General features: G+C 40.1%; 1 protein-coding gene across 4 annotated transcripts in view; it reads left to right on the top strand.

The window, feature by feature from the left end:
- The window catches only part of CUX1 (cut like homeobox 1), a 429,361-nt gene that overhangs the window by 242,563 nt on the left and 162,642 nt on the right, over positions 1-24,156 (top strand). For all 4 annotated transcript variants that reach the window (XM_040338414.1, XM_040338412.1, XM_040338415.1 and 1 more), the window contains 3 exons: positions 9,968-10,091; positions 16,520-16,596; positions 19,318-19,384. In XM_040338414.1, the coding sequence (XP_040194348.1) occupies positions 9,968-10,091; positions 16,520-16,596; positions 19,318-19,384 (268 nt within the window). The remainder of the gene's footprint in view (positions 1-9,967; positions 10,092-16,519; positions 16,597-19,317; positions 19,385-24,156) is intronic.

The following is a 24,156-nucleotide window of genomic DNA, read 5'->3' as shown; positions in this document are numbered from 1 at the left end:
TTTCCAGTTTCTGTTATCTTTGTTTTATTTTAGGAATTGTACAGGTGATGTTTCCATATGAAAGCTTCTGTATAGGTGTCTAATATTTTCAAAAAATCTGGCTTAAAGCATTATTACTAGAGTGCTGCAGATTTCTGTTTCAGCAAAAGCTTTGCCCTGTCTACTTATTAGATCAGTATTAAAGTCTGTCTTACAGAGGCCATATTATTTAATCCTATACGAGATGCTTAACAGGTGAACTGAGGTCACACATAGCCCTTCTGTACACAGGAAACAGGTTGATCTGTAGCCCAAGTAACCAATAAATTCTCATGGTTAAACCGTTCAGGCTATATTTATACAAAAAAATACTTCTCAGGGAACCTGAATTATGGAGTCTGTATATTATGTAGGTCTACATTAGGTGAATTTTGGTTGTTTTATTTAAATAAATATACATAGTTTCTTGTTTCATGCAATATGTAAAGCTCCTTAATCAACTGAAAACCATAAACCTAAACTTCAGCATTTTTTTTTTTTTTACAATTTACTAAGTAAAAGTTCACATTTTTGTCAGGTTTTTATTAAAATATTGTCAGAGATAATAACCTGCTCTATCTAAAACAAAATACAAGGTGTTGTACACATTGGGATAGATGTCTGAATAATTTTTGTCATTTTTATATTTAGACTTCTCATAACCATCAACCACCATTAATATCTTACCTGCTTAAAGCGGAGGTTCACCCTAAAAACATGTTTATACCATTACATTCAGCATACTTCCGACATGTACAGTATGCTGGGTTTTTTTTTTCCGCTGTACATACCGTATTATTGTTCTTTTCCACCTGACTTCCGGGTTCTCACTCCCGCGAGTAGGCGTTCCTTTGCAGCGGCGCAATGTCACCTGGGACTTAGCCCACATGATTGACGAACTGGGAGTCGGCTCTATACGGCGCCTGCGCAGTCAGCTCTACACGGCTCCTAGTCGGTGCGCAGGCTCCGTATAGCGCCGACTCCCAGTTCGGCTATTTTCGGAAACTCGTGACGCGCCTTATTCGCCACGTCAATCATGTGGGCTGAGTCCCAGGTGACATTGTGCCGCTGCATAGGAACGCCTACTCTCGCGGGAGTGAGAACCCGGAAGCCGGGGTGGAAAAGAACAATAATACGGTATGTACAGCGGAAAAAAAAACAGCATACTGTACATGTCGGAAGTATGCTGAATGTGATGGTATATACATGTTTTTAGGGTGAACCTTCGCTTTAAGATGGAAAGGAAAGGTCACATCTATTGCTTTTTTTTTAAATAGTCTGTTTTAATATATATATATATATATATAAAAAAAAGGTTTTCCTATAAGCTCCTTCTATTAGGCCTTTACAAAGTTTACTTCTATAAAAGTGACAAATACATTTAAGGATTAAACTTGGCACTGGGCCAGATTTAATCAATGCAGTAGTTGCAAAGGGACTAGTTCCTCTTTCTTTATTAAGTCTGTTTTATTTAGTTTATTCTCTTCCTCTTATGAGTTTTACTGTTTAGGACTTCTTTTTTCATTCACTTTCAAATTTACTTTCTTGATTTTTAAGATAAGGCATTGATGTGTATTTATAGAAAATGTTGCACAGGGTGTATTTCAAGTTCTACTCTGTTAAAATTACATCTCTGTGGTGAGGTGAAGGCAAAATTACAGTAAGATAAATATATGTTATTTTTTTTTTTAACAGAGCTAGTATTAGAAGAAAATCTGATAAACTCAGTGGTTTAAGCAATCGTATTCAATAATTTTTTTGTAAGCGAAGCTCACAGTGATTGAATGATTGTCGGTCAGAATCTTGCACAACCACTGTCCATTTTATAACAAGCATTGAAGATGTTATTTTATGTTGGTAACATAGAATTCTACTCTCAGGCCTAAAACTGCTTTGAAACATGTAGTGGAACCAACCTTGTATTTAAAGGGACCTTGTCGTTATACCAAAATATCCAGAAAAGGCATACCTGTAAAAAGAAAAGTGTACGTACCGGTACTTATCTGTCTGTGCTGCTAAACTCTTCTTCAATTTTGAGAAAGTCTGCTGGGAAACTGACTGTTAACCTTATATCATTATAGAAGACACTGTTAATGTTGAGAACAGCAGGAGGAACCAGTGAGCACTGTGTGTGGGGATCAACAAGATCGACACTCCTAGGAAGTGTTGGCTTTCTGTCAGATTTGAACGCCACAAAATGAACTGACAATAAAGGCATGCTTAAAATACAGCATGTTTTTCTTTTAAACAAGAGCAAGTCTGATATTGGTGAGGGATTGATCCCACTTGGTGGCATGATGGACTCTGAATGGTGGTGAAAACATGGTATAAGCAGGCCTTCAACATGCTACAATTGGGAAGGTTAATGCATAGCGCTTTGTTTTACACTTCCATAATTTTCCTAAAGTTACAGATTTCAAAGGATTTTATCTAGTTTGTTCCCTACAAGACGTGGCACAAAACCACTTTTGATACTGTGATGCAGAATCACATTTATACATATTACTCAATATACCATAACCTGAGTTATCTGCACATGGCCTTTATGAGGCTTTTCACACAACTCATGTCATTTGGAGTATACTTAATAAGCATATGTGGTGCAAGTATTGTAAAGGGTATTGTCAATGCTACATAATTCATTGGCATGTTAGACAAGTTTGTGCTTTTAACTTTGTGGCAACAGTTTAGGGACGGCCCTCAAAGCCAACTCAATAAAGATGGGGCTTGGGAAATTTGATGTGGAGTAACTTAAGTGATCTGCACTGAGCCATAACCTTTAAACTCACTGTACCGAATTGAAACATCTATCCAGCAACCGTTTGTGGCCTCACAAATGCTTTTTTTGGTGAATAGGCACAGATACTATAAAATCTTTTGGAGAGCCTTTCCAGAAGAGACAAGACAAGGGCCTTATAACTGCAAGAGCGGGATGGGGGAACAAGTTCATAATAATGCCCACATTTTTGGAATGGAATTTCCAACAAAATCAAATGGGAATGATGGCCAGGTATCCACAAATTGTTGATCCTAGAGGGTAAAAAACTTGATGGAAATGTCAACTTTTCCACATGCTAACCAAAGCTAATGGCTAGTTAGTTTTTTTTTTTTTTTTTTTTTGCTGATTCCAGTCTTTTTTGAATGTTCACATTGTCTGTTTTGTTCAGCGGCGCACTTATTTTTTTCAGGGACTGAGCTCAATTCAGTTGTTTACCTCTTTAAAATCTGACTAAAATAGTTCAAAACACATATTTACAAAGAAAAAACACTACTAAAATATAGCATGAGTTATTTCATCAAAATGTGAAGCATTTCTCTCATTAAACCATTTGGTATTGCATCTTATGGCATGATATTCATTGGAATTGATACAGTGGAGAAAAATTACAACAGCTGTGAGGTTTTATTGCTAATAAAGTGGTAAAATGATTAATACCGTAGAAACATGGCAACTCACTAAGTTAGTGCGACCCCTGCAGCTGACGGCAAGCTGCTTAATTAGGACACACATGGTGTATCAAAAACAAGTTAATACAAAATTAATTTATAAATGTAAAATATTGAATGAAGATAGTATACAAAAATCACATATATATATACCCTTTCTTTGACATAAAAAAAGACAATGTTGTCCTTTGGGAGATTTCCGTCACTTCCTGTCCCATAACCAAAACAGGAAGTGAGGGGAAACTGCAAATTAAAATAATCTCTTGGGGGGGGGGGGGGGTCACCAGAACTAGTGTCCCCATTGGAAGATTTCTACTCTGGGGACAGCCCAGAATTTGGGATTTTCTTTTACCTTCACTTTCAATGATAACGGTAAACAGGACAAATAGAGAGGGTGAATCTCCCAATGGGAGCACAGACTGAAACATAAACCTGAAGGGGGTTCTAATCCCTCTCCACTCTATCCAAAACTAAAAAAAAGTGTTGCCTTTTAGTTATACTTTAAGTAAAATAGCCCTGATGATTCTGTGTTTTTCAATATTTAAGTTTCTATGTATTGCTGTTGAGAGAACTGATCCAAAAAGGTAGAGACTCCTCCAAATTGGCTATTATATTTTTACATTCCTTAAATATCTCATGCCTGGACCACTACTTATTATTCCCCCTTTAGTGAATTGACTTTAACACCGTTTTATGAGGTGTTTACTGAGTGTTTTTTGCTTTTTGTGGTAAATACTTCATGAGGTGATAGTGAATTGACATTTTCATTATCACATGACATAAATGGAATAAATGTGTCACGTGATTCAATTATCACATGAGATATTCCTTGGTGAAGTGAGCCCATTGTCTTAGGTCAGTCCAGGCTCAGTATTTTCAGTAGTTGTAACCTGGGAACAAGTGGAGGAAGGGTGACATGGGGTCCACCTGTATCCCCTCGATCGCAAAGATTCTGGAAAGATGGCCCTAATACAGAGTTCTGCACTATAAATATTATATTTTTGTAGTTTATATTATATTTGTTTATTTGTATATTATATTTGAAGTTTGTTATTCACAGTCCATAATAATTTTTCTAGTACAAAGTAAAAAAAAAAAAAAGATCAGTATGTTCTTATATAAGCTGTAAGCGCTTATCTCTAGTCTTTTCATTAAAGCCATGCCATTTCTGTTCCCTTTATAAGTGGGTGATGTTTCCATGTTAGAAGTTTGGTGTTACCAAGGGAAAGTTGGTTACATTGAACAGTGTGGGAGGACAGGCTATTCTCCTCAGCTTGAAGCAATTATTCTATACACGTCTCTGTGACCAGGACCAGCTCAGGCCACCTTGGAGCCAAGGACCTTAACTAATTAAAATACTGTGGAAAAACAGACTAATTGGAGTGCTACTCAAAAACAATTTAGATGGCTTACGTGTTTCTCTTTAGGCTGAATATTCTTGGCCTCAACGAGAGTACGGAGCTTGATTACAGTTAACCTGTCACAGGCCTACTACTAAGAAATGTGCCTGCCTCGGTCGCAGTCTGTTTTCTATTACAGCCTAAATGAGAACAGTGTATTATTCTAATGCAAACATCTCTGTAAATCAATTAGAACATACAGTACCAGGTGAACACTTGGCAGTTTTTTTTTCCTCTTATTACAGGAAGTCAGCTTTGTGCAACCATTAAAACTGCCATGTGTAATAAGTAGTACAACATAATGCTTACCGTAGAAGAGCTCAGGATAATGACAGGCACTAAACATTTAAATTTGATTGGCTGATGTGGTGCAGTCTGCTGACATGATTCTTCCCCCAGACATTTTGATAAATACGGGCAGCCAATGTTTACTGAAGTGTATCCAAAGCCTAAACTTTATTTTTTTTTTTTCTATGGCGTGGTGAGGAGTTAGAAGAACTCCAATGTCACAAGGACTAAAAGTGAGAGAGAATCCAAAAATAGACAGTTAAGGCCCGTGCACACGGTCAGAAAATCTGAAGTTAATTTTGTCCAATGAATGATCTGACGATTTTCTGATCGTTGGTATGCTGCTTTTGACAGCCAATTACGAATTTTCGTCAGACAAAAACGGGATATGCAGGCTCCAAAATCTTTGTCTGATGTAACCACAAAGTCCGATTTTCTTTTCATTAGTATGGTTTACTGCCCAAAAAAAGATCTGAAGAGCAAGACTGGGCATGCTCAGAAATGAAAGAATACATACAAAACGATACACATTACGTTACTTCTGCCATTAAATTCTGTCTGAATTTTTTTTGATGGGGAGTACCCTCTTCACTTTCAATTTGAGACTAGCATCCAACAAAAAACTTATGAAAATGCATCCAATAATCTGATCGTGTGGCTTTATTCAGGCAACAACTATGGAAGAGAGTATTTCCTTTACTTTGGAGAGATTTCCTCCCACTTCCCATTGTGTCCAGAGAAGAGGACGTGAAGAGCAATCTTCCCAGTAGGAACCTGACAGTATTTTGTATCCAAAAAAATAAAATAAAAATGTCTTTAGATTTACTCTAAGTCCCGGTTCACACATATGCAATGCGGGAACCAGCGCGATTCCTGTGCTGGTTCCCGCATCGCATCTCACTCGCAGGCAGTTCACTGTTCTCTGTGAACCGCTGCGCGTGTCAATGTAAAGTTAGACACCCCCAAATCTGTTTGTAGTACGCAGTGTGAACTGTGGAATAGGTCAGAAATTGGATTGCATGGGTGTGAACAACCATGTGATACGATTCCAGTACAGACTTCCAACATGTACAGTCCGCAATTTTTTTTTTTTACGTTGTACATACCTTATAATTTATCTTTTCATTCCGGCTTCCGGGGACTTCTCCCCACGGGAGTAGGCGTTTCCAAGCTGAGGAGGCATGTCATCTGGGAGGTCCCCCAGATGATGACGTCTTTTCAGCAAAAGCTCCCCCCGGCGGATAAGGCCCCGCCCCTCGTATTGCGTAGGCGCGTCCGAGTCACAGCGTTTCCGAAAGAAGCCAAACATGCAGATCTGCTAGTCGGCTCTATACGGCGCCTGTGCCGTATAGAGCCAACTAGCAGATTTGCATGTTAGAAGTCTAAAGAAGTTGTTCTGAGAAAAATGTTATTTGGGTGAACCTCCGCTTTAAATTACAAACAGTTACAGCATAACTAAAATGACTGCCTTTTCTATAGGAAAGTGCAGTGGTGAGGCTATTGCATACTGTGTAAAGATAGATGAGTAATGATTGCTATATATAACATATCTGCATCTAAGACATACATTTATTTTACTCCTTTTTTTTTTTCTTCCTAGCAGTGGGTTTCATTTTTTTTAGTCTTTCCGTGTCCTCATTTTACCTCTGCAGAGCAATCTGTTGAACTTCTGTGTATACTGTATTAATAAATGTACATTTGCAGAGAAATCGCATTCTACTGCCCATATGTTCTCCTGAACCTGTGAATTGCAATGAAATGTTCTGTTTGCATTTTTAAAGAGTTCTAATTATTCTTAAGAAAAATTATATTTGCAAATGTAATCTTGTACTTAACATTTAGGCATAAAACCTGCCCTGAGAGAAACATATGGGCCCAGATTCACGTAGATAGGAGTAAATATAAGCGGGCGTAGCGTATCGTAGTTATTCGCAAACGTTTTACGTAAACAACGTAAAATTTGACGCTGTCCCGACGTCCATACTTAACATTGCATACGCCTCACTATAGCAAGGGTAACTTTACGCCGGTCTGACGCCTTACGCAAACGACGCATATAGATACGCCGGGCGCACGTACGTTCGTGAATCAGCGTATCTACCTAATTTGCATATTCTATGCGTAAATCTACGGAAGCGCCACCTAGCGGCCAGCATAAATATGCAACTAAGATACGACGGGGTAAGAGACTTACGTCAGTCGTATCTAAGCAAGAATCCGGCATATCTTGCTTTCTGGATACAGAAAAAAGATACGCCGGCGCATCCTAGAAGTTACGCAGTGTATCAATAGATACACCAACGTAACTTTTGTGGATCTGGCCCATAGAGTTTGCCATTTTTTATTTTGCTATTGTTATATTTTAAGCTTGAATGATCTGCTTTAACCACTTGCGCTCTGAAAGGTTTTACCCCTTTCATGATTAGGGCAGTTTTTGCTATTCAGCACTGCGCTACTTTGTGCAAATTAAATTTTTTTCACACAAATAAAACTCTATTTTGGTGGTATTTGGTCAATACAGAGTCTACTTTCTGCTATAAAACCTATCCAATAAAAACAATCTAATTTCTTCACAAATTTGGGTGAAAATTTATTCTGCTACATGTAAAAGGAAAAAAATAAATACGTGTACATTAATTGGTTTGTGCAAAAATTTAATTATAGCGTCTGCAAACTATGGTGTATATATATTTGATTTTATGCAGCTATGACACTGTACTGGTAATAGCGGTGATCAGCCCTTTTATAGTGGGACTGTGATAGTGTGGCGAGCAATCTTGGCAGTAGCTAACAATGGCATCAATAGTGACACTAATAAAGTGATCAGTGCTAATATCGTACACTGTCACTGTACTGATGACTCTGGCTGGGAAGGGGTTAACATCTAGGGGCAATCAAAAGGTTAACTGTGTGCCTAACAATGTGTAATATGTGCTGCTTTTACTTTACTATCTGTCAGTTTTTTCTCCCTGCTTTGCAGGGAGAAGAAATTGCCAAATCACTGTTCACACAGAACTCTGTAATTGGCCACAGCTGACTTCGGCCAAAATCATTGGCTGAAATCAGCTGCCAAAGTTGTGCTGTGTCCAATCACATCAGGGGTCAGCAGGGGGCGTGCGTACGTATGCCCGAACCCTGAAGGGAGGCTGCAACGTACAGGTATATCACCCCACTGGGAGCTGCCGCCTGCTCATAGTACAACTACTGTTGGCGGGCAGCAAGCGGTTAAAGTATGGGTTAAAGGGGTTGTAAAGTCCAGAAGGTTTTATATCTTAATGCATTCTATGCCTTCTGTGTGCAGCAGTACCCCTTGGTTCCCCTATTACTTACCTGAACCCCATCTCTGTCCAGTGAAGTCCACGAGTGTCTCGGCTGTCCGAGACAATGCATCAGCGCCATTGGCTCCAGCTGCTGTCAAAGCCAGTTAGCCAATCAGGAGAGAGAGAGGGCGGGGTCAGGCCGCAGCTCCGTGTCTGAGTGGGCACAGGGAGCTGTGACTCGGCTCAGGTGCCCCCATTGCGAACTGCTGTGGAGGCACTCAACGGGGGAGGGGCCAGGAGCACAGAAGAGGCACTCAAGAAGAGGAGGTACGTATAACATGTGTGTTATTGTAATAGAAAAAAAGACGAGACTTTACAATCACTTAAGGGCAAACCTAATGGTTTTTGGTTTGTTTAATTCCATTTTTTTCTAAACCCTTACAATCTATAAACCTATATTTTTATATACATTTTTATTGTTCGAACATGTAGGGCTGTTTTTTGTTTCCCTAGATTCTGTTCAATCTAGACCCAATCTGGTGACTTTGGCAAATACCAGAAAAGTTGTGTACCCGAGTGTGCACCTGTTAGCAGCTCAATTTTGATAAGAAGTCATGAAAATTAGGCAGTACCCCTGGCTACTAATAATGACCAGCCCTGGGCCAGTATATAGAAAATAATCTTTCTGGCTCAGTAGCCAACTCTAGTATGGCCCTGTGCACTAATGTAAGCATAAGGTTTATGCCATGGCTGATTTATATATATTGAATTGATCTTTTCCAGTCAATTTCCTAGTAGATAACATTTTAGATGGGGGGCCATTGGTTCCTCCATACACAGTCTAATTCTATAAACAAGATGTAATACATCCTATAATCATCCTGTAAATTGATAGCTTTGGTTCATCCATTCATTGTGGAAGTGTAGAACTGAAAAAGTAATATTACTAGTGGGAATCTTGTTGAGCTGCCGCTAATATTCCAAGTTTCATCTTGTGTGGGTCTTTAATTGTACATGTCCAAAGGCTTTACAGTGAGTTTAATTGATTTACATCACAATGCCATGCCAGAAATATGCAAATATCTGGTGTAGAAGCAGAGAGGCATGCGGAGCATTCATCATACAAGTGGAGGCTACGGGAAATTAATGTCCTAATGTGCGCAGAAAGATGAATAAACGGTTCCACATGTTAATTCATGCTTTAACCCACACTGAGACTTTATTAATCCCAGCTCAACAGAGAGATAATTTGAAACTGTTCAATAAGGTGATATTATGTTTTAGCATTGATTTTTTTCTTTTCAGGCTTGTTGCAGAAACCCTGGCTCTGTTTCCCAGCAAAATCCATTGATCCTTCTCAACTGAAACGTTTAAAGTTCAATTTAACATTTAGGGAGTAAAAGGTCTCCAAAGGGACTCATATCTATTGATTTTGTGTCAGAGTTGAAGAGATGGAGTTTAAAACACACTGATCCTACAGGGTAAAGAAAGCCTTGTATTATATAACCACACAGAGCTATGTAAACACATTTTCTCCCAATTGTTTTTCTACAGAGGTTACAATAAAAGCACTTAGAGAGAAAATCCGGGAATATGAACAGACCCTGAAGAACCAGGCGGAAAATCTGGCTCTAGAGAAAGAACAAAAGTTACAAAATGACTTTGCTGAGAAGGAGAGGTGAGTGCTAGCTTCTAGTCTTCCACATGGATCTATAAGTACACAATTTCAGACTGTGTGTGTGAGTGTGTGTATACTTACATCAATATTCATGGAGTTCACGCACGCTTGATTTCATATTTATTTTATCCCTACTGCTCGAGGAGCAAAACCCACAGAATGAAATACTGTAATAGATTTATGAAAAGCTGTTGTGGTGTTACTGGTTATTTCTGCGTAGAGGAGCTGTTGGATTGTCCATTGAAAGGGGACCAGTTGCAACATGAAAGAATCTGGCATTTCAAACTGAAAAATTGTCATAAAATTATACTTTGTGCCTGCAACTTCAGCATAAATGTTGGGGTCAAAGGTCACCAGACATCTGCCGATCACATACACGGTCTCTAACTCTATCAAATAACAGACCTCCTAGAGCAGGGGTGTCAAACTCCATTTACTTGCGGGCCACATCAGCATCATGGTTGCCCTCAAAGGGCCGGTTGTATCAGCATCCAACCCCCCTTACATCAGATGTCAAGAGCCCCCCAACCATCAGAAGTCGAGCATCCCCCCCTATACCTTACATCAGTGCACCCCTTGCCTTGTACTGCTGCCAGGAGGGCTGGAGAGAGAAGTGATCTGGTGGAGTCCAGTCTTCTCTGCTGCTGACTGCTGAGACAAGGGGGGTGTGAGGGCCTCATGAAATGGCCTGGAGGGCCGGATTTGGCCCACAGCCTTGTGTTTGACACCTGTGCTCTAGAGCATTCTTCATAATTTTTTGACACTGTTATGCACTCTCAGCTATGAAACAGTGGGGGTTATTTACGAAAGGCAAATACACTTGTAGTGCAAAGTGGATTTGCCTTTCGTAAATGACCCCCAGAGTGCATTCATGTATTCATGTATTAAGATAAAAAAATTCTGTGTGCAGCAGCCCCCCAATACTTACCTGAGACCATATATGTCCGGCAATGTCCATGAGTGTCTCGGCTGTCCGAGACTCTACCTCTTGATTGGCTAAGACACAGCAGCAGCACTAGTGCCTTCTTCTGCTGTCAATAAAAATCAGTTAGCTAATCAGGGGAGAGAGGGGCTGGGTAGCGGTTCCATGTCTGAATGGACACAGGGAGCTGTGACTCGGCTCGAGTGCCCCCATAGCAAGCTGCTTGCTGTGGGGGCACTCAGCAGGAGGGGGGTGGGGCCAGGAGGTACAGCCAGGGACATGAAAAGAGGAGGATCCAGGCTGCTATTTTTATTTTTTAAAAAAACAAGACTTTACAATCATTTTAAAGTGGGACTTTAGTCAGAAAATTAAGTTCTGATAGATGACTTCATGCTTTCCACTTTTGCAGGTATAGCTATGTAAAACATTAAAATAGGTGCTTATACTATTTAAAATTCAGTAAGGCCCTGTCTCACCCAGCTTTGCATAGCCTTAGTTGTCCTGTATTCTCGGCACTGAGCTGATTTACCGTTGCTAATGGCACAGACTGTGCCGAGGGAACACAGATTAGGTGGAGAGAAGGGAAAAGCAGGTGAGGTGACAGGACAAACTCTGCTGGCATGGAGACACAAAAAAGTTAGACAAGAATAGTGTTATTTTATCTCCCTGATATGCTCTCCTTTCTCCCTTGGCAACTATGAGACTGAGCACTGTCAGCTACTGCAGCCTTCCTCCCTAGCTGAGCCAAGACATACAATCAAGGCTGGAAATGCACATATTTAACTCCCTCCTGCTATAAAGGTCTGCACCCCCTGTGCCTCAAATGCTTCCCAGTGTTTACAGGGATAACTAATTTCAGTGTCCTCGGGCTGGAGCTCCTTTCGGGAAGCTTGTGCATGAGACTCCTAATTAGTCTGTCAGTCACAGGAGAGGAGGCATGACCATTTTTTTTTTCTTGTGACAGGTTTTTTTTACTCTAGGAAAGTGGAGAGGATTGTAGATGATTGGGGGCAGATGACTTCTGCTGCTTTGCTGTGTTCGGTAGACTGGTCAATTTAATTTAAATTTTTCAAGTTTACAACCACTTTAAATATAGAAAGTTTTTAAGACTAAATATAGGGGGGTTCAATAAGGAAGTGACTGCCCTGGGCTTCAACAAAATGGTGGCCTCGGCAGGAAGAAACAGGTGCAATGCTGGAGGCAATTTACAACACACGCTAATTCTGGTAGCATACTTAATAATGTGGAATGTGCAGCATGTTCTTTTGTTACAGAACATTCTTTGTTATATAATAAATAAAATAAATCATGGGTAAAGTTTTGCGTTAAGGTCCTGTGTCAACAGGCTTTGGGCTTTTGTTGATGGCATTAGTTTGAGAGCATTTGACCTACAGGTGACCTCCTTCTGACCTGTATTTAACCTGCTTCAAGCGGGTTTTGCATTCAAAGTTGTATAGGAATCCCTTGGTTAATTCGGTAATGTTGGTATTCTTTCAGAGTAGGAAGTTTTTTTCTTTTCTCTCTTGTTATAAAGTAAACATGAATAGTAACCCAACATGGTACTTTGGTTGTGAACATTGGGTGGTAAAAAGGGATTATAGAAGAATATAGTATCTTGAAGCTCAGATTCCTCTGTATATAGCCAGCTTTATCTTACTGCCCTCTACGAGGAATCCATGGGTGTCCCAGGGTTGTCCTACTGGAAATTGGCCTTGGACTAGTCAAGGGAATGTTTAAAATATGAAGAGTATCTACACATTTCAGAGCTTGCAGATCTAGAGAGTCTATAGCACTGTCCTCTTCTTTTCTCGCTGACCTGTTAATGAGGAAGTAAACATTGGTAATGCAGGAGGTCCACTCACTCCTATGGCAAGTTAGTCCCTTCCTCTCCCACTTATCACTATACAGAGTAGTCACTACCACTGCCAGTTTGGCATTTAGCATTTTTTTAAATTAAATTCAATAAGTTAATTGAAAAGATTTCATAGTTTTTTTCAGGTGAGTTAAATTATATTTAGATAACACATCTATCTGTACGCTTTAAGTTGTTATCCTCATAACATTCATGCTGTGCAATATATAAATAAATATATATATTTAATATACATACACATGCAAACAAACACAGCTCCTGTGACTGGTACATTTTCCCTTTACGCTCTTCTCGCGCCTCGTACACACGATAGGTTAACCAGAGAACAACGGTCTGATGGACCGTTTTCATCGGTCCAAACCGATCATGTGTAGGCCCCATAGGTTATTTAACCTTAGGTTAAAAAAAAGCCAACTTGCTTTAAAATGAACCTATGGATTCCTAACCGATTGGAAAAAAACGATCGTTTGTAAGCACGACCATCAGTTAAAAATCCATGCATGCTCAGAATCAAGTCAACGCATGCTTGGAAGCATTGAACTTCGTTTTTTTCAGCACGTCGTCGTGTTTTACGTCACCGCGTTCTGACACAATCGTTTTTTTAACTGATGGTGTGTATGCACGACGGACCATCAGTCAGCTTCATCGGTTAACCTATGACAACGGTCCGTCGGTCCGTTCTCATCGGATGGACTGATCGTGTACGTGGCATTACAGTGTAGCTTGTACCCTTAAGGTGGATGTAAACCTGATTCATGAAATTTGACTTGGGCACATATATCATCTTCTCTCTCCAAAGCCCTGAATCCCCTGTCTTTTTGCTGCTTCTTTGCTCTGTTATCAGCATGATAACTTCTGACAAGTTCTCCATCAACCAAGTTAAAACCAGCCTGAAATTTGTGTCAAGGGAGGTTGCTATAAATAGATTAAGAGAGCTTGATTTGTCACAGCACAAGTCTGCAAGTCTCTGCCTATGTGGAATGGGGGTGTGTGCCTTTTTGCCTCCAATCAATTGTCTTGGCTGTATGGCAGGAAACCACTCCCAGTGCTACACAGGAAGAGAAAATCTCTAACACGATGTGCACTTTCTAAAGATTATATAAAGCCATTATATATACCCAATGGCAGCTCATGGCATACTGTATAGATAACTTTATGTATATGGGCAGAAGTGTGTCATAGTGGGGTGCTAAAAAAAAACTCCAGTTACTACTTCCTGTTAGCCACGTAACGAAAGTATTGCTTTCAGTGAGTCGGCAATATCCTAGTTTCCTAGTTGCCCCGTGTGTGTGTGTGTAAATATATACTGTATTTATTGGCATATAACACTCACTTTTTTACCCTGAAAATAGAGGGTAAACTATGCCTGCGTGTTATACGCAGAGGGCTGTGGAGTTTTTATCCTGAAACTTTTCTCTTAAAGTTAGGGTGCGTGTTATACGCCTGTGCGCGTTATATGCCGATAAATACGGTAATTACAAGAAAGTCCACCTCCTTTTATATGTTTATCTAAATATAGAAAATATCATACAATCCTTTAATAGGGAATATTTAAATTTGCCACCCTGAGCCAGCATGTTGTACTGATGGAGAGGGTAGGACATTGTTACTTTTAATAAATAGGCTCCCTTGCCATGGAAGAAAAAAACAGTTGGGTAGCTCTGTATTGTCCACCTTCTGACTCACTAGCCATTATTTACATAGATAATCACACACACACACACATGCAAAGTCGCATACACATTTTAGAGCACTATATTTTTCCCTGGAGTAAATTTCTCTGTGAAATATAGTGAATGATCACATTAAATCATGTTGGGGAACCTCTTCTCCCATTTCCTTGTAGACATCCTGTCTTAATTTCCACATCTATTACTTATGCTTATTGTGATGTATTGTGCAGGTAAGGAATGCAAAATACTCAAGGGAAAACATACTAGATACTGAGCAGTTTAACCCTGAAAATCTGGATAGTAATTCTATCACATTTGAACAAGGACCGCAGCACATTAAAACTAAATGAATGCATCAATTTCTTTGATCCTTGGTGCTGTCATATAGGCTAGAGTTTGGAGTTCCTGTGCTTGTATAATTGTCTTAAAATTTCTGCCCCTCAGCGAATTTAGCAATACATTTTAATGTCAATATGGACACTTATTGGCAATGTGTTTTCTTTTCTTCATAATAGACTTGATTTTGTAGAAATTACTGTTTTACATCTGCATCTTCCCTTGCAATCTTATATGTAAATTACCACACCTGTAGGTTGGCTTACATGTTCTCACCATTTACCTGATCTCAGCACGTCATCCACATACCTGCATCTCTGTTAGGCTAGGTTCACACTGCTGCGAATTCAAAATCGCGGTAAAATCGATTTTGCCCGATTTCGGCCGCGATTTAAGAGATATCTGTGCAGGGTTCAATGTAAATCGCGGCCCAAAATCGCAAAAAGTAGTACAGGAACTACTTTTTGAAATCGGTGCAGCGCCGCAGATGCGGCGTCGCACCGATTAGGACAGTGCCATTGCCGACAATTGCCGCCGATTTGAGATGCGATTTGACATGTCAAATCGTACCAAATCGTACCCAGTGTGAACCTGGGCTAAATGACAGGTTTGGTCTGTCGCTTGGTGGAAGCTTCCAATCTCCCTACTTGCCAGTTAATTTCGAAATCCTCACAAACATATCAATTCTTGCAATAGGAGGACTAGACAGAGGAGGTTCTTTATAGTACCCAGGAACCAATCAATAAATATGTTAAACACTGTGGAACTGTGGCTGTTACGTATGCAACAATTTTATAAACTTTACTTAATAAACATGGCAAGAGATGGACAGGAGAGGCCGAGTTGTCTTGTGACCTTTTCTTTTGACAAGCTGTTACCTGCTCATTTTGCACCAGGTGCAGCATCTATTCTCTTAAACTTTAGGCTGCATTCACACCTGAGCGTTTTGTCGCCTGAAGCGCGACGCTCAAAAACGTTAGAGGGGAAAAAATACATTATTCCCTATGGAGATGGTTCACATCTCCACTCCAAAATGCCTGACGCCGAACGCCTGAAGATCAAACAAGTTCCGGACCCTTTTTTGTCGCGTGAATCGGGCGGTTTGGGCGTTTTTGAGCGTTTCTATTTCCCATAGAAATAGCGAGCGTTTGCTACGGGCGTTTTGTTGCTTTAATCAATTAGACATTTCACCCAGGCAGAAGATAAAAAAAATCTACCAACATAACAACAAGTGATGAAAAGATGATAATTTTTTCTATTGGCTAAAATAAAAAACGTCGAAGTACAAAAACGTCGGACGACGCTGTATGCAAACGCACAAATAAGCATGAATACACGCGACAAAACGCCGGAAAAAACAACCGAACGACCTACGCTCAGGTGTGAATGCAGCATAAGTAAACACCCGTTTTCGGGTGCATAGGACAGCAGGTACAAGTTGACATCAGTTGTTCAATGGTCATCCTTTTTTTTCTTTTTTCTTTTTTTACTGGATCAATATGTAAACATGCTTATTTTGACATACAATCTGTATGAATATTTCCATATGTCTGGCCAACAAGCCATGAATGTTCTTGGCTATAATCATTCATTTACCCTCTAATGTGATTTTTTTTATTTTCAGAAAGCTGCAAGAGACTCAGATGTCTACGTCTTCCAAGCTGGAGGAGACTGAACACAGAGTCCAAGTTCTGCAAGCAGGTTTGACGACTTTGTGAATTTTAGTGGGCTGGGAAATTGTTTATTTTAGTGGGAATCTATATGGAAGTGAAAAAAATTAATACAGGTTTATGTTTTGCTGTTTTCTTTTTTTTTTTTTTTGTAAGGAAGTGCTGCCTTGGCCTTGTGTGCACCATAAACACCTTAATGTCCGCACCTCATCCATGTTCTGCAGCTGATCTGTATGACTTGTAGTTGGCACTGTAGTCATTTGTTTACATGCACAACAATTCATTTTGCTACTGGGTGTTGTAAACCCTACTAGCAACGTTTGTTTCCTCCAAATAGAGGTGATAGCGCTACGGAAGGCTCGTTTTTGTATATGTTATCCACACAAACATACACCTGGCTTGAAAAACCTTGTGATTGTTCTGACCTTTGACGGTTTTTAACTATAAAAACGCTGCCAAGTTTCTGAATCATGCAGGGGCCTAAACATAAGGTGCAGGATAAGCTGGTTTGCTCCAACGCAATTTTTTAAGTTATAGGAATTTCTGTTTTGGGTGGCCAAATATTTAAGTAAATATTTACCAGGCAAGAAAGTTGGCCCAAAAAAACATTGATTATCAGCAATGTATGTTTGCAAATACTTATCACCTGCATGGGCCCAATACTAGGTGAGTCTAGTGTGTCGGATGTGCAGCACCTCTGGTAACCATTTTTTTTCTAGATTATTTAGTATTTTAAATTTTATGGTGTCGTTTTGGATTAGTTGCTACAAATTTCTACTGTATTTTGTGTTTTTTAAACGTCATCTTTTTACATGATTACAAATAAGACACCTGCATAATATGTGCTTCAGGGTGCCATTAAGCATTTAAAATGTACGTCCCTTTTTTACTATATAAGATATTTTAAGATAGGGCAGCGTGATATACAATGTGGCAAACAAAATGCATTACCTGCCTTGTTTCTTTGTTTGTGTAGGCCCCTGAAGCATCTGCTATGACCATTGGAAAGTCATATTTCGTTTGGCATCATGTAGTTACTCTGCATATAGTGACACCTAGTGCTGTGTTTGTGTGGCCATAGATGGCAGTTAGAACAAGCACATTTTCAGCATTCTCTTTTGAAAATGGTGGATATTTCATCAGCTTCAGTAGACCTAAAATAGATCTAATCCCAATCACTAAAATGTATTAGCTTTTATGTTAATCTCATCTCAAAGGTGATTTTTTTTGTGCTTTAAATATACAGCTTTCATTAAAATAATACTTTGTGATCCAGCCTTGTTCAGGCACTTAATGTTTCACAGTGACATCGGTCTCCCAGTGCACCCCTGATAGAGACTACATGCTGGCACTTATTGCACAGCTATGGTCCACCATTGTCACCATCAGTAAACCAAGCAATAGCATGCAGTCGGCGCTGAGTAAGTGTATGTAGACAGGAAGTGACTGAGGCCCGGTTCACACTGATGCGAGTTCATAACGAATGTGATGAGTCAAAAACATTCTAAATTCACATGTTATCCATAAAGTCTTTGGCCCAGATTCTCATACATTAGCGCTGCTCCTGGGCAGCGTAATGTATGAGCTCTACTTTTCACCGCCGCAGGTCTACAGGTTTAAATCCTGATTCTCAGAACACTTACCTGTAAACTTGCGGCGGTGTATCGTTAGATTGCTCGGCGCAAGCCCGCCCAATTCAAATGGGGCGGGCACCATTTAAATTAGGCGCGCTCCCGCGCCGAGCGTACTGCGCATGCTCCGTCGGGTAAATTACCCGACGTGCATTGCGCTAAATGACGTCGCCCCGACGTCATTTGCCTAGATGTATACGTAAATGGCGTCCAGTGCCATTCACGGACGTCTTACGCAAACGACGTAATTTTGATTCAATTCGACGCGGGAACGACGGCCATAGTTAACATTGGTTGCCCCTGCTAATTAGCAGGGGCAACCTTACGCGTCGGGTACGCTACGCAAACTACGTTAATTCGCTGCGTCGACCTCGCGTATGTTCAGGAATCGCCGTACTTACCTCATTTGCATAGACGACGGGGAAAAGCGACGATGCGACACCTAGCGGCGGGAAAAAAAATTACTTTTAAGATCTGACAGCGTAACAGCCTTACGCTTGTCAGATCTAATGGGTACCTATGCGCAACTGATTCTAAGAATCAGTCGCATAGATACCCGGGGCCAGATGAGGAGTTACGACGGCGCTAATGGTGTTGCGCCGTCGTAACGCCTTCGAGAATCTGGGCCTTTGTTTTTAATAATGGTCGTTCACATACATGTGTTGCGATTCCTCTACGAATGCAATGCGATAAAAAAAAGGATCTTGTGCGAGTTTACAGCGTTGCGAATTTAGTCTCCATAGACATCAATGTAAATCGTTTTGGAATCGCATTGATGGTTCATATATGTGCGAATTCCACCACACCACTCTCCACAAAAAAACAGGAAATACAGCGCAGCAGTGTGAACCGAGCTTGAAAGAGGCTAATGGAGAAGGCAGGAGTAAGGTAAAAAAAGATGAAAAATTATTTTATTTGTAAAAATTGCATTTTTGTACACAAACAATTAGGAAAAATAAGTCTCATCCAGTTAGGATGTAGAGTCACTTTATTAAAATGGAATACCTCGACTTTTTACTTTGTTACAAAATTCAATTCAGTTCCAACATATTTAAAAAGCAAAGCTTCTGGAAACATGTCACTTTTCATAACACAATGTTTTTTTTTTTTTTCTTTTGTAGCTTTGGACAAGTCTCAGACAACACTATTTGACCTGAAAACAAAGTATGATGAAGAGACATCAGCAAAGTAAGTTCTTATTGATTTTCTATATGCTCAGTTTTAATTTACCGGTTTCAGCAGCAAAACCAGCACAGTGCAGCCCTTTCTGGAGGAGGGAAAAATGACAAGCTGATTTAAAAAAAAAAAACTGAAATACAGAGGTTGTTCTAAATATGCTGATTTACATTTGTGATTCTCTGTGTAAAATGTATCCTTTAGCCTAGGTTTACATTGGAGAGATTTGTCATGCGATTTGATCATTATTGGAGTCAATGGCACTGTTTTAATTGGTGCGACACCGATTTTGCGGCACCGCACCAATTTGCAAAAGTAGTTCCTGCACTACTTTTGCCGATTTTAGGTGTGACTTCAATAGATATCTGTACATGAAGCCCCACAGATGTCTATCAAGTAGCACCTGAAATCGAGCTGACCCTGCTACTTTGAAATCATGCCACTTCAAGTGAAGTAAAGAGATTTCAAAGTAGCATTAATGTGAACCAGGGCTCACTACTAGTCCTTCTAAATGTCCAAATTATTTATGATCTGTTTAAAAGTGGACTCCTCTTAATTATTTTGCCAGTTGTTTTATAGCCAAAATTGTGTTTGTTACTTTTGGACCCCCTATCTGGTTTCATTGAAGTTCATGTTTTTGCTGATTAGATTCACACTTTGTCACTCATACTGGAAGTAATGGAGAATACAAAATTGTACAGTTGTCACCAAAACAAGAGGCAAAATCTTTCTTCGATGGTTCTAAGTGGCGAATTCCCACGTACAGATTTTCTATTTGCTTCATTTTGCATTCCTGGCAAAGAAGTGTAGGGGAGTCTTCCATATCTTACACAAAAAATAAACGGACAGAGATTTTAACCCTTGCCTACTTTCTAACACCCCCTCCCCCCCAAAAGAAAAGTCTTTGCTTTACCCAACTCCATGTTTTAGTGAACTTTAGATACCTTTTGGACCAGTTTCCTTCACTAATGCCTCGTACACACGTACAGGATTTCTGAAGGGTTCTTGTCGGAAATCCCGAGGGGAAAGCCGAGAACCTGCTCGGTTCAGTCTTTCCCCTACACACAGACAGTTTTCCAGAAAGGAAAACTGCGATGGAGCTTTTGGCCGGGAATCCCGACCTTGTGTATGCTCCATCACAGTTTTTCCCATAGGAAAACTGCTAAAAGTCGCCAGGCAAAAGTCCACCGGTTTTCCCGGCGGTTCTCTTTTTTTTTTTGTCCTGCGTTTTTTTGGGCAGTTTTCCCGTCGGAAAAACTGCAAGGAGCATACATACAGCCGGGATTCCCGGCCAAAAGCTCTCCTCACAGTTTTCCCGTCGGAGTTTGTAGCCTCTGCTGCATACGTTATATGTATTGCTTTGCTTCGGCAGTAGGATGCCATCCTGCTCCTGGAGCAAAATCTAATCAAGCTGAGCGCTGTTCAGCCATTCACAGGAAGATTTGTATTTTATAAATGAATGTAAAGCTTCCTCTGACGTTTATAGTGGAGATCGGAACATCATCAACCGCCTCTCTGCCTTAGCCAATCAGAAGAAGCCTTGTTTTAATTCAGAAAATACAGAGCTTCCTGTGAATGGCTGAGCGCTTCCCAACTCCACTCTCTTCCGGGAGTGGAACAGGAGGTCCACATCTCGCTGCTGGAACACAGCACTGTATTCTGTATTTAGCCAATGCTACATACCGTTTTACAGCAGGTTTATTTATCGCACCCTCTCCCAGATACTGTGCTGGCAGAATTTCTTGCCACATAGTTCTCGACGCTGCCCACAAACAGCAGCTATATGTTCTTTTGTTTAACAGTGTGCCTTTAAAGACTATAGGAAATATGGATAATCACTTATTTTTGTAATGTTCCCTCTTCGTTTTATTTATATAGAGATGTTGAAGATTAGGCGTTGAAAATAATTTTATTAGATACTATGTCTGCGACTAGCTTGTGAGCCGCATGTCTCTGTGTAAGCAGTTCCATCAGTTGTGAAGGCCATATATTGTTATTATCGTGCTAATAAATGGAATTCCCCAGGTCAATTACATTGGTTTCCAGGGTTGCTAGGCAACGATCAGATGTTTCCTGCCCATTCAGAGATAAACCTGTGCAAGAAGTGGTTTCCTCAGACGTCATGCTTACTAATATAATGCGATTATCAACACGGCGCTTAGAAATTTAAATATCCTGCAGCACTCAGATCTTCTTCTTTGTGCTTGTATCCTGTCAAGAAAACAATGTTTTATCATTGAAAAAAAAAAAGAAAAATGTTGTTTTTAAAATACAGAATAGATTAAAAAAATTAAGTGGACCAGTTGTTATATTTAAATTAAGTCTTTAAAAAAAATGTTTTTATTAAAAGCATTCTAATTTTTTTTTTAAACTGGACTTAAAGGATCAACCCACCACAAGCTGGTACTACTGTTATGGGTTCATGTTTTTTACACCCATCCACTCATAGGCCCCATTTCATAACTTCAAAAGCAAGATTCCTGCACTATTCTTTCTTGTGCCCCCCACAGTTTGGTTTCTCACTCACCCGGTGCACCTGCTGAATCCTCTTATATGTAAAACAAATTAATCCAACAGGGAGACAGTAATGGCTGTGACAGGTGGACAGGCCTGAGGGCTCTTGTCTGGGGATCTCGCAGTTGCAGCCACCAACAGATGTAAGAATCCACTATATAATTCAATGCCCTGGCGTCTGTTCCAACCTGACATAAGTTGTGGTTGAAGATGATTGGCTGACTGTCTCAACGCAGCCCTTCTACATTGGATGTTCCACTTGAGAACAACTGCCTTGGATATCAGGAAGCTTGTCTTTGCCAGAACAACTGGAATGTGGAAATGAAAATGACAAAAAATTATCGATCTGCTAAATTAGATTGATTGATTGTCACGTCACACTTGTCTCTGTAGGATTTTCTTATCTCAACCTTTCTTTCTCTGAATCAGGTGTGCTCACAACTCTGAGAACTTGTTATTGAAGATCACTCCATGTAGAAACACGGGGGTACCCTCAGCCTTCACTGCTTGCTATTTTAGGGAGTACTAAATGTGCTGTCACAATTCAACTATTCACATGTAATTATGGTCTCTGAGACAATTTGCAATGAAAACCATGGAAAAGTCAGGGTGATGCCCACAGTGTCAAAAGTGGTGTAAAGCCAACTTCTTTGCTATACTTACCTGTTTTGTGCAATGGTATTGCACAGAATGGTCCATTATCTCAGTTTTGGAAGTCCCCTGCTGGTGCTCTCTGTACCTTCTTCTTGTGGGTGCCCCATAGCAAGTGCGCTTCTGAGTCAGGCTGGGTGCATATATAGAGACGCACAGCGTGACTCTGTCATGCCCCCCTGCTCTCTTATAGGATTTGACTGACAGCAGCAGGAGACAATGAATGGAGAAGACCTGCAGCTTGGCACAAGTCTAACTGGAACAGTTAGTGGGGAGTTTTTTTTTCCTTAATGCAGGGAATGCATTATGGTTAGAGAAAAAATCTTATTCCGCGTACACATGATCGGAAATTCTTGATTTTTGATGTGAGCTTTTTGTCAGAAATTCCAACTGTGTGTAGGCTCCATCAAGACATTTGCTGTCTTAATTCCTGACAAGAAAAATTTGAGAGCTAGTTCTCAATTTTTCGACAGCAAAAGTTCTTGTCGGAAATTCTGTTTGTCTGTATGCAATTCCGAAGCACAAAAATCCTACGCAGTACTCGTCGTACTGTTGTACATCACTGCGTTCTTGACCTTCGAAATTTTCGACAACATTTGTGTAACCGTGTGTATGCAAGACAAGTTTGAGCCAAAGTTCCGTCTGAAAAAATCCACAGTTTTGTTGTCAGAATTTCTGATCGTCTGTATGCGGCATTAAACTTTAGAACCACTTTAATCCTTTCTTGAAGTGGAGGTTCCATCAAAAAAACTATGTTGCTTTAAACTGTAGCTTACGACTAAAAAAGAAAAAAAATTTTTTTTTTTTTACTCATCTGGAAATGTCTGTTGCTATGCGGTCCCACGAAATCTGCCTTTGAAACCACCTAGGATTCTGACATCATCTCCCTCTAATGCTCCTGGGAAATGTGTGTCATCATTTCCCAGAATGCAGTGCGCTGTCCAATTATCACTCCCCATCCAAGACTTCCAGGAAGTAAGTGCTTGTATGCTTCACAATGCCCACAAGCAAAATGACAACGGTGTAGATATAGTTTTCTAAACTATCTTTTTTGAATATCTATGCGGATTGGCGGCGGATTGTAAAATAGTAAGTGACCAGATTTATATTATAAAAACGCAGGATGAAAGGACATACATTTAAAAAATGCTAATTGTGGTTGGAACTCCGCTTTAATTTAAAAGATGAAACCTTATTGAGAGCTTTGAGTTTTTACTAGCCAGCCCCAATGTATGCTGATATATCTGTGTGACCTACCAGTTTAGAGAATAGTGAATTTCACTGCTTACATGAGGAGTGTGGAGTTAGGGCTACTTAATATTGTTATACAAATAGTCTAAAGCCTGGTACACACTAATCGGTTTTTGTTTTTTTTCGTTCAACTCGGTAGCTGATGGCTCTGGTCAGAGCATCTATACTAACAATCCGTTGTTAGTACAGCGATCTCCCCCACTGAGCTATTGTGTTCTGACAGGGGGGACAACCCCCCCACACACACATACCAAAACACCATGATCAGGGATATCTGCCATTGGCTGAGAGTGCTGATTGGGAGTCGGTCAGAAACCGGCTGATATACACACAGGCCGAATGTTGGGTGTTTTTTTTTTCTAACTGGC

Source organism: Rana temporaria, chromosome 2 (genome assembly GCF_905171775.1).
Source record: "Rana temporaria chromosome 2, aRanTem1.1, whole genome shotgun sequence".
Lineage (NCBI taxonomy): Eukaryota > Metazoa > Chordata > Amphibia > Anura > Ranidae > Rana > Rana temporaria.
Note: the sequence above shows the minus strand (reverse complement) of the source record. Positions and strands in the feature narration are given on the sequence as shown.